We start from the raw sequence: 9,772 nt of genomic DNA, 5'->3' as shown, positions 1-9,772 counted from the left end.
ATAGCGCTAACACCCTTTTCATAGTGAGTCTCGATTGTTATAAGCGTGTCATACTTGCTTCCAAGTTAGCTAGCTCACCGATCGCTCCTTTTTCTCTCCATAGAATTATTCCAGCAGATTCTCTGAATATGTCCCTTTGTCTAACTGCGGAAGACTATACAGTAGCATGGTTCTCTCCCTTGCATTTTGAGGCTAGCGCTGCCCTTCTCATGCTAGACGAACACCACGTGAGTCCTGTTCCGAATAGAGGCCAACAGCTATGCTACAGGTTTGGGCGGATGGGCAGGACCAACGTTGCAATCGCTTTCTTCCCAGATGGAGAAATCGGAATTGGCGTTGCCGGCTACATGGCCTCGGAGGTCCAGCGTGACTTGCCTAACGTCAAGACTGGCCTCCTCGTTGGTGTAGGTGCAGGTATACCTCGATATGGGCATGATCTGCGTCTAGGTGATGTGGTGATCGCTACTCCAACTGAGAACAACTCCGGCGTTTTAGGGTACGATATGGTCAAAGTCGAGCCGGAGAAGATCGTTCTCAAGCAATGGCAGAATGCACCCGATCGGCATATACGCTCCGCAATGACCAATTTCCGGGCTTCCCAGGAGACGCCTACAAGATTCAAACTAAATCTCCAGAGGTTCAAAGGGACAAGCTTCCCTCAACAATTTGTGGCACCAGCCAATGTCCTCTGTGGGTCATTTGGGGAGCAACGTGAGCCTTTATTCCACTATGGCTGTATTCTGTCTGGGAACAGTGTTATTAAGTCTGCCGATCTACGCGACGAGTTAGCCCGTGAATACAAGGCCATTGCGATTGAAATGGAAGCAGCTGGAATGATGAATACCTTACCAGTTGCAGTGATAAGAGGAATCAGTGACTGGGCAAATGCCGACAAGAACGACGTTTGGCAGGGTTATGCAGCAGCAACCGCTGCGGCGGCAGCAAAGGAACTCCTAGCATGTTTAGATGGGAGCAATTCGATCAGCTGTAAGTACCGCACACTTCCTTACCTAACCAAATGCATTTTCTCACACTCTTCAGACGGAACTCAAATAAGGGACCAATCTAGAATGAATAGAGAAAATTTGAGAGTTCTATTGACCAGCAAAGCCGCCGAATATGGACAACCAAACATGGACTGGCAAAATTCTGTTGTTGATTTGCTCAAAATATTGAATCTAGATTCATCGCCCGGAGCAAGAAAGAGACTAGCACAAAGATGGAATATCTTGGTCGGAGAAAATGGCAGTGCGTCGCGAAACGTAGCTCTCCACAGAACCATCACCGAAAGGCTTGCGACAAACAACGGAGTGGTTCCAGACTCCCTTCTAAGGGGTTTATCGGTGGAAGATTACGGCAGCTAGATTCGAGCGCTTCAAGAGACCAGAGACCATTTTCTCTTGGCAGTTTTCTCTCGTCGTCTATCTTTTGAGAGTTCGGATTCATAAGTATTGCTAGATTTGTATGTTGATTTCTCGGTCATTTCAGAGCTTCAGAAGATCTGACAGCCCGGAAAAAGAGTGCTGGTGATTTATAATGGACTGTTGATCCGAGAGTAAGAAAAATAGTCAAGCGAGCCCCTGAGTGTAGATAAAGCCAAAGCTATTGTATTCTAATTATCTACAAACCAGGTGGCCGGTACGTAAAGCTCGGGAAATGCGGAACATGCTGCGGGCCTACGATAAGCAGCCTCAACTTAAAATATCACTGATTTATATGATTTATTCTACCACCAGCTCGGATTTTCCATCTACCAAATCCAACAATGAGGCTATTGAGTACACTGAATATATTGCGAACAAAATTCCATATACCCCTGACATGAAGATACCGGTATTTTGTGGCTTCTTTGAATTTATATAACAGGGGGTGACGTCAAGGCCAAGGGTGCAATACTTTGAATAGTTTTCCACTAGAATCAAAAAGCGCTTTTACTCTTTTTCTACGCTAAATTACCTATTACTGACAGAGTGCTATGGAACATGAAGTAACTACTAGGTCATTAGGCGCGGGGTATAGGCGGTCGACGAGCATAAAAAGGAATGAATAGCCGGCGATGTCTAATCATCCCTCAAACCCCAAGCTGAAGGACAGCATTTCACCATGGATCACCTTACGACTCTGCTGCCTGAGCTGCAGATTCAAGTCATCGAGTACCTTGACTATCCTTCCCTAGTGGTTTTGTCACAGACAAGTCAATATTTCCGGTCTATTGTGCAAGTCCAGAGCCCTATGACTCCGCAACAGAAGCTATCCTACATTTTCGTCGCAGAGAATTGGAGAAAGTAAAGCATCTATGCAAATAAATCCCTGGTTACTTCTCATCGTCTTGTATACTAACCTTTGAGAAAAGGAATGAAAACCACTTCGCCTGCCCCCGCTGTCTGAAGATCCGTCCCCGAGTTAAATTTGCCGGCCACCCAGTAATGCGCGATTATTGGAAGGGACACGAAGAACGCAAACGTCGACTTTGCCTCCAGTGTGATCCACCAAGGAGATACGAACAAAAAATAGAGATAGGTTTTAATAGGTGTGTATGCCTTTATTTTGACTTCTGCATTGGAGTTCTGGCCATCATGATGTTTCTTGTGTGGATATCAGTCCCTTCTAAGAGGGCTTCTAAGCAAAGAAATGCTTGATGTAGTGTGATAGAGATATGGCGGATCTGCAGGCAGTGAAACGATGAGATTGTTGCGCTGTAGTGGAGGGGAACATGCGGGACGGAAAAGATATAAACAGGTAAACCAGTAAGGAGCAAGACAAGAATAATAATACACTCACAACTTTCTACCATTAATGCTGATTCATATCTTCTTCAGCTCGGACCCTTATATACAGTGCTATCGTACAATGTCGATCCCTCTCCCTCACTATCTTTTCTCCTTCGCCGCCGCTTCCCACTCTTCCTTCGAACAGCGACAATTGGAGGATTGACACGTTTGATTTGGGCTATTATATAAAGCAGCAATTTCGTTGGACTATAGTAGTCTCGTTACTCGATCGTCACTTCCAATTGAGAATGGTTGATCTTGGGATAGATCATCTGCTTGAATTATCTGAAGAAGGCGTGACGGGAGGAATCCTCTAGCAATTATTATTTGCGATTTAGTCCTAGCGATAGCCTGCTCAATAAAGATGATTGCTCGATATGCCCTAGGTTCTAGCCCTCGGCATATCTATAACGTCGTAGATTTTTTTGTGAATAACATAGCGGATCGCAGTATGGTTATAAGAATCCAGAATATCAGGAACCGCGCCATTTACCGGCAGAAGTTGCACCACACCCGCTGAATTGGAGGTGGCAGCGTAGTCCATACTTCTCGTAGTTATAAGATAGAAATCCAGTCATTCAAAGTATAGCTGGTTGGTTTGCAGCTGATTAAATTCGGGGTCTTGTTTGTCAGATCCAGCCTGGTGCGCTTCAGGTTGTGTATCCTCCGGAGAATGACCGCTAGGCTAGCCGGTAAAAGACCAGGATTCTGAGTCAACAGACTTAGAGCTTGCATCCCTGATAAGCTTAGGTGAATGTGAGATTGGCCAGGTCCTCTTCACATATCAAATATGAACCCTATAACCTACACCTGTCTTCAGTCAGTGCCAGTATTATTTAGTCAGTGTCTGGTACCTGGAAGGTTACGAGAAAATGATAATATTGACAGCTTAATGACTTTGATTTCTTATCTCTTAGGCTGTATTATTCACCACTACTCTATGCATACCATATACTGCTGACTATTTCTTCCTTTATACGCAATTTTCCGTTTTTAGTCGTTTGTAACGGCTATTTTCAATTTTTGCACTTGGAAACATAGTAGTTGTAATAGACGTAAAATCGGAATAAATATAATTTTTTCATGTTATGATGTTTATCTACTATATCCATATTTCGAAGATCTTATTCGCCTGACGACCGCAAATCACCGGCTTGTGACACCATTGGGCGCTGAGACGTGCCGAGAGGGTCATTCACAGCGTCTCGTATTCACCCGCGCAAAAATTGGAACATATACTAGCTAGTCGTAGTATTCGCATAGTCTGAATGTCTCTTTTGTTTGTATCACTGAGTATTGCCGCTAACAATTGGCCACTGATGGCATAAGTACCACGCCAAGTTGGCTTAAAATGCAGACACTTTTCCCTTGAATCTCTTTGTCTTTTTGTTCATTCATTGCCGATGATTTGAATTGGCTTCTCTCCCATTTGTTGTTTGGCCAATCATTCACTACAATCAGCTTTCGTCCCTTGTTTGTTCTTCCGAAGACATGCAGCACTGCTCAAAACCCTGTTCAGCATGCAGCTGGTCCACTGAACGACAGGAGGGTTGCCGCTACGAAAGTAACGTTAAGATCATCCATGCGACGAGCGACAGAGGCGTATGGTCCTTGGGTTCAGATCTGATTCTGAAGGAACGTTCTAATCAAGCACCCAACTTTGAAGCCGAAAATCTGCGTTTCTTGAGGGAAAATACCTCGATCCCAGTGCCCGGCGTGGTTGAAGATTGGGAGGAGCCTAATGGGCACTACTTCGTGTTGACGAAGCGGATTCCCGGCGTCCCCCTCAGCAGCCTCTGGCCGCGCATGAAAATGGATGAAAAGGAACGTGTAGCCAAACAAACTGCTGACTATCTAATGCAGCTTCGCGAGTTGCATTCCAACAGGATGGAGTCCCTTGGGGGTAAGCCAATATATTCTACTTTTCTCTTCCGAAGGGGTTATTATATTCCACACGGCCCTTTGGCGTCTGACGACGACCTTTGGGCCGAGTTGGAGGTGGCTCTTGAACATGTCCCTGTTGAGACTCGTCAGCGACTTCGGCAACGCATGCCGTCTGCAGCGCCGTATACATTTACGCATGGAAATCTCACTTCTGCCAATATCATGGTCGAGAATGGTAGTCTTACTGGCATACTTGACTCGGAGGCTTCGGGGTATTTTCCGGTCTGGTGGGAATTTACCTGTGCTGGGATTGGTCTGGGGGAAGAGGACAGAGATTGGAGAGACCTGTTGCAAGAGTACATGCCTGATTTATCTGAGGCTCGCGAATGGTGGTTGGATTATTGGTCTTTGACAAGGTACCCCAACCGGAATGAGAGGGCAACGGCTCTTCTCGAGCACAAGGAGAGTATCAATTCTGCGTAGACTTCCCAATACAATGTTACTTTCACAATGATACTGGTCGCGCTAGTTCCTCTGCAAGCATAGTCGTAAGCCCCAAGAATGGAATGGAAAGCTCGAGGGAACAGTAGATAGTAATCTGACCCTTCATCCAGTCACTTGTTGATTTGTAGCTGTTATACTCTGGTATTTGTGAACGAACTTTAGCACCTCACACTGGACTTTCGTAGTCCGCATAGACGCGTAATGTAAAAGCTAACTCAGTCGAATTCTTGCTTTTAATCTCAGTTAGTCATTATATGATGTCGAAGGGTGCCTCACTGACAGAAAGAGCTGTACAGGCATGGTTTGTTTAAGTTTGCGTCATGATTTAAGGACCAGTTGAAGGGTTCCTCATCTTCGAAGGTATAACTGAGCAGTGAGTTGCATATTATGAAGGAAGTAATAAAATCTCTTAGACCCGCACCAACAGATATGGGGCAAAGTGATTTATATCTATATTGAGATTTCACCCACGAGACAGTAATCGTATGTGGAGTCAGTGGTTGGTGAAGATGTGCGGGGAGAAGAGGTGCTGATTAAAATATTATGTAATCTAATGAGATGCTGTGGCATCGTAGGCATCACATGATGTTCTTGATATGGAAGTAGACAAGAAACAGTGAGTAGTGATGTTCAATCTTATAATCCAAGGTTCGACTTCTTATGTCTATGCCAGTATCGCTGAGGCCACATCGGCTTCTACCCGTTTAGGAAGGGCTGCGAGAAAGTGAGAAGAGGGCAGCCATATGAACTGACCGATGAAATCATAAGACTACGGGGGTCTGTCTCCGATTTACCTTGATTGAGGGTAATTTATTTAGTATTGTGATTATTCGATTATCGTGCGGACCAGCCAAATGCTAACACACCTATGATCATCTAATTGTGTGTTGGCATCTGATGGATACCCATCACTTCATCATCTCGTGCAGCGAGGTATAAGCCATGGTATGATCCCATGGATCCTAGCACATGTCCAGCGCCATAACCGCAGCTGGCGAGATAAATAGAAGCACTGTTTATTCAACATTATTAATGGCATGGGTAGAGAGTTTAGTAACATCTCTGAGATTAAAAGAGGAAGTAGACCGGGTGGATCTGCATTCAAGCGCAAGCTACCGCACACACACTTATCTAGCTGCATGTCTAGTCGGACAACACATGTGCAGGATCTAATCAGGTTGCAGTCGGGAAAGCCAAAAGGAAGCCGGTCATCATATATCTCTGTTCCTGACTGAAGACCGAATATATTCCGTGACTATCTTGCAGATAACTTTCTGGGTTATGGTGCCTGAGGTACCAATAGACACCTTATTGGTAGCAGATGCATTCCTCGAGTTAGGAAAAGCCATTCTATTAGCTCTCATCTATAACAGTAAAAGCTGTCCATCAGAGCTCCAGCCAAGCAGGTCCTCGAAGGATTGAAATCCGAAACACCGCTTCATCGGCGGGGGGAAATTCATCAATCGGGGATCCGCCGAGCTCCACCGATGGCGAAAAGCCAGAGTCCACCGAGCGTCGCCTCGCCCGATCGAGCAAGCTTGCCGAATCGCGGATCCACGAGGGTCATGGCTGGTTGCAATGTTGATGTGATGATTGATTCATTCAATGTGAATTGCTTTGCTAGACAGCCATTGAGTACTTTTGCAAAAGCAATTGGAGGGTAGAGGATGGGCTGCAGATCGCATGCATGTGACATCACGGGATTGAGGGGAGGCAGTCGAGGATTTCTTTCATCGGCGAATTCCAGTCCTCACAGCTTCCCCGTCATACCGCTGGTTGCTCTTCGGCAGCTCAGGGCAACTGCTTCATTTACTCTACTATAGCCAACAGCTCTCTCTCTACTCTACACCTGTACCTCCATAGAGATTGAACGTTCCTGAGGACTGTGGTGACCCCGCGACGAGGCCACCTGCCCATTGATCTACATCACCACGATCGTCAACGCAACGGACACAGACTCCCAGGCTGCAGAACAATGCATCCATCTGCAGCAATGGAACAGCCGAGAGGGGTAATTTTCCACCACCTGCACCTCCGGCAAAATAAGAATCAGCATTGCCCCCTCCCGCGCGATGGAGCCTCTGTCTCGCGACTCCACCGGCCCGTCAGCGCCTTGAATGGCGGTGGCGACAAGCGACTGCGGGTACACACACCGTGATCGAATTTTCCACCGCCATCGTCCATGCGCCCTCCCCCGCGACTGTGATCTCCGCTTCGCAACGGATTCGGTGCTTTCTCGCCCCTACAACCGCGGAACCCGACGATGCTATCCGCAGTGGGGAGGACACAGCACAGCGGTGGCACGTCATGCCTCGCAGCAAATAATTGTAGTGGATGGGTTGACAATGGGTTGTGTCGATACGGACTCCATTGCCCCTTATGGAACCCTTCTGGATCAACCATGGATGGAGCAGGTCAACCGATGCCACTGGTGATCCACGACCCTTCCGCCAGCTGCCGTCCATTGGCCCGCCCGATGGATCGGCTCCCATCCTAAGGCTGGCAAAGTTCACCAACGCTGTGGATTTTGCAAAACTCAGTTCCCCTATCTTAGGTTATCGACGTGTGCGGCCACCCTTAAATCCCCCGGACTTCCGGTGGCTGCTCCCTTGGCTTTGTTCCCCCAGATGCATTGAATTCAGTTTCAATTGCTGATCCCCCTTCACTATGTCTCTCCCACTTCCCAATGACATTCTCCTCCAGGTCGGGGAGTATGTGGAAGACTATCGGGACCGCTACAACCTTCTCTTTGTTTGCCGTCATTTTCACGACCTGTTCCTGCGCTTGGTCTACCAAGCAGCAGCCTTGAAGGACTGCTCCCAGACCCGTTCCTTCTTGGGAGCTCTGCTCCGTCGTCCCGAGCTGGCTCGGGCGGTTCGCACCTTGGACTTCCATGACTGGTGTCCTAGATCCACTTCCACTCCTTCCTCCCCCCTCTCCGACGAAGACCTGGCGCCATTTGCCCAATTGGCCCACGCCCTCAGTCAAACCGCTGAAGAACACACGAAATGGGAGCAGGATCTCCGGGATAATGTTGAAGAGGCCTGGATTGCGCTTCTCCTGCCGCTGGCGAGCAACCTGAGGCATTTGCAATTGGTATACCCCAAGCAGAATGTCTACCTGGACCGCATGATGCAGCGGGCAGTGAGGGGAGAGAAGCCCTTTGACGACCAGCCGGCATTCCGTGTATTGCGCGATGTGTCGCTGAGCCATTTAGCTGACGAGGAAGACAGCCGAGGAAGCTACTTGCCTTCTCAGGTCCTTCCTTTCTTTCAATTGCCATCCATGCGGGCATTCTCGGCAGACTCGGTGGTTGAGTCTACCCGCCCACGCGACGATGAGCCTGAACCAACCGGACCTGCTGAGGAACCGACGGCCGGCTCTTCCTCCATTGCTGAGATTACACTGAATACGAGCAGCGGATCACAGGGCATGCAGAGCCTGATCGCCTCATGCTCCTCGCTTCAATCGTTCAAGTACCAGCATTCCGATTCACACCTGCTCGCAGAGGGGTTCCAGCCTTCTGCTTTCTTCGAGTCCCTTGCGAGCAGTAAGAGCAGCCTGCACACCCTGTGGCTGGACAATTGCGGCACCCACTTGCCTTTCACCATTGCTGGAGCGAACGAAACGCATGACGAGTGGTTCGGGCCTCTGACAGAGTTCACTGCGTTGAAGGATATCCGCATCCGTCTGCCCAACCTGCTCGATGTTCGCTACCAGTATGAACCGTCGTGCCCACTCACTGATGTGCTTCCGGCGTCGGTCGAATCGTTGTATGTGGAAGGCTGCAAGGAGAACTCTTTGGCTATGCTGGTTGGACAGCTGCAAAAGGTCCTTAACAAGCGCAAGACGCAATTCAAGGGTTTGCGACGACTCGATGTTGAAGGTTTCTTTCATGACGAGGAGGACGAGGACGCATCGGGCTACCAGCCGGCGGAGGCCGCCGGCGAGAAAGTGATCAAACCCCGGGTGTATCAGACGGTAGAGCCGCTGCACCATGCCTGTGCCGAGGCTGGGATTGAACTCTATGTGCGCGACCGCGTGTGCTTGGCGACGATGCAAGAAGCATAACATCATTTGATACGACCCGAGACGAGGATAGAGGATAGACGATAGATGATAGACTTACGTTGCGCACAATACCCATAGACAACTGCTTTCGGTCTCTTGATTTGGAATAATGCGTTGATTAGCTAGATTTTTACATGATTTGGAATTATTGCGAATTGAATGATTGCATTGAATCGATTACTTTTGGCTTGACAAATACCTTACTCAGCAGTAGGACTAGAGCTTCGACATCCACAGACCTTGAGGCCGAATTGGTTGGGAGGGTTACATCGTTCTGACACTGTAGGGCTCTACATGATAGGTTCTGAACATCCCCGAAAACTCTACAAGTCATCTGTAGTCGCTCGTCCGCCGTAATCCGCGATATGCTTGGATAGAGGCACTGGATACCTTCGGCTTTCCCCGAATAGTTCGATCCTGAATGTAACCCCCGCATTTCCACCCCCAGAATTCCAGATGGCATCCTAGGATGACGTGAGATGACACTCCAATCGGATGTATTCACCAGGTGAAAATCCTGGCTGAGCTAAGTGGATAAGCTC

The 9,772-nt window shown here is 48.1% G+C and overlaps 7 protein-coding genes across 7 annotated transcripts; 5 read left to right on the top strand and 2 right to left on the bottom strand.

The window, feature by feature from the left end:
• Nucleotides 1–2: 2 nt before the first annotated feature.
• On the top strand, nucleotides 3–1,364 carry An15g05610 (uncharacterized protein; the record flags this gene model as incomplete). Its single annotated transcript, XM_001397053.3, has 2 exons — nucleotides 3–987; nucleotides 1,042–1,364. Coding segments are annotated over 2 exons (1,308 nt in total), but the record flags the coding sequence as incomplete, so codon positions are not given.
• A 292-nt stretch (nucleotides 1,365–1,656) lies between these two features.
• On the top strand, nucleotides 1,657–1,863 carry An15g05600 (uncharacterized protein; the record flags this gene model as incomplete). Its single annotated transcript, XM_059744717.1, has 1 exon — nucleotides 1,657–1,863. One exon carries the CDS (start codon nucleotides 1,657–1,659, stop codon nucleotides 1,861–1,863), a length of 207 nt encoding a protein of 68 aa, XP_059606537.1.
• A 240-nt stretch (nucleotides 1,864–2,103) lies between these two features.
• On the top strand, nucleotides 2,104–2,686 carry An15g05590 (uncharacterized protein; the record flags this gene model as incomplete). The annotated part of the gene is made up of 3 exons (XM_059744716.1): nucleotides 2,104–2,285; nucleotides 2,354–2,534; nucleotides 2,645–2,686. 3 exons carry the CDS (start codon nucleotides 2,104–2,106, stop codon nucleotides 2,684–2,686), a joined length of 405 nt encoding a protein of 134 aa, XP_059606536.1.
• A 1,576-nt stretch (nucleotides 2,687–4,262) lies between these two features.
• Nucleotides 4,263–5,138, top strand: An15g05580 (uncharacterized protein; the record flags this gene model as incomplete). Its single annotated transcript, XM_001397050.1, has 1 exon — nucleotides 4,263–5,138. The coding sequence occupies one exon, from the start codon at nucleotides 4,263–4,265 to the stop codon at nucleotides 5,136–5,138; it is 876 nt and encodes a 291-aa protein (XP_001397087.1).
• Nucleotides 5,139–6,035: 897 nt separating this feature from the next.
• An15g05570 (uncharacterized protein) lies at nucleotides 6,036–6,300 on the bottom strand (the record flags this gene model as incomplete). Its single annotated transcript, XM_059744715.1, has 2 exons — nucleotides 6,036–6,150; nucleotides 6,287–6,300. 2 exons carry the CDS (start codon nucleotides 6,298–6,300, stop codon nucleotides 6,036–6,038), a joined length of 129 nt encoding a protein of 42 aa, XP_059606535.1.
• Nucleotides 6,301–7,208: 908 nt separating this feature from the next.
• On the bottom strand, nucleotides 7,209–7,562 carry An15g05560 (uncharacterized protein; the record flags this gene model as incomplete). The annotated part of the gene is made up of 1 exon (XM_059744714.1): nucleotides 7,209–7,562. One exon carries the CDS (start codon nucleotides 7,560–7,562, stop codon nucleotides 7,209–7,211), a length of 354 nt encoding a protein of 117 aa, XP_059606534.1.
• A 264-nt stretch (nucleotides 7,563–7,826) lies between these two features.
• On the top strand, nucleotides 7,827–9,230 carry An15g05550 (uncharacterized protein; the record flags this gene model as incomplete). Its single annotated transcript, XM_001397047.1, has 1 exon — nucleotides 7,827–9,230. The coding sequence occupies one exon, from the start codon at nucleotides 7,827–7,829 to the stop codon at nucleotides 9,228–9,230; it is 1,404 nt and encodes a 467-aa protein (XP_001397084.1).
• Nucleotides 9,231–9,772: the final 542 nt, after the last annotated feature.

Source organism: Aspergillus niger, assembly GCF_000002855.4.
Source record: "Aspergillus niger supercontig An15".
Taxonomy (NCBI): Eukaryota; Fungi; Ascomycota; class Eurotiomycetes; order Eurotiales; family Aspergillaceae; genus Aspergillus; species Aspergillus niger.
This window is presented reverse-complemented; position numbering and strand designations above follow the sequence as displayed.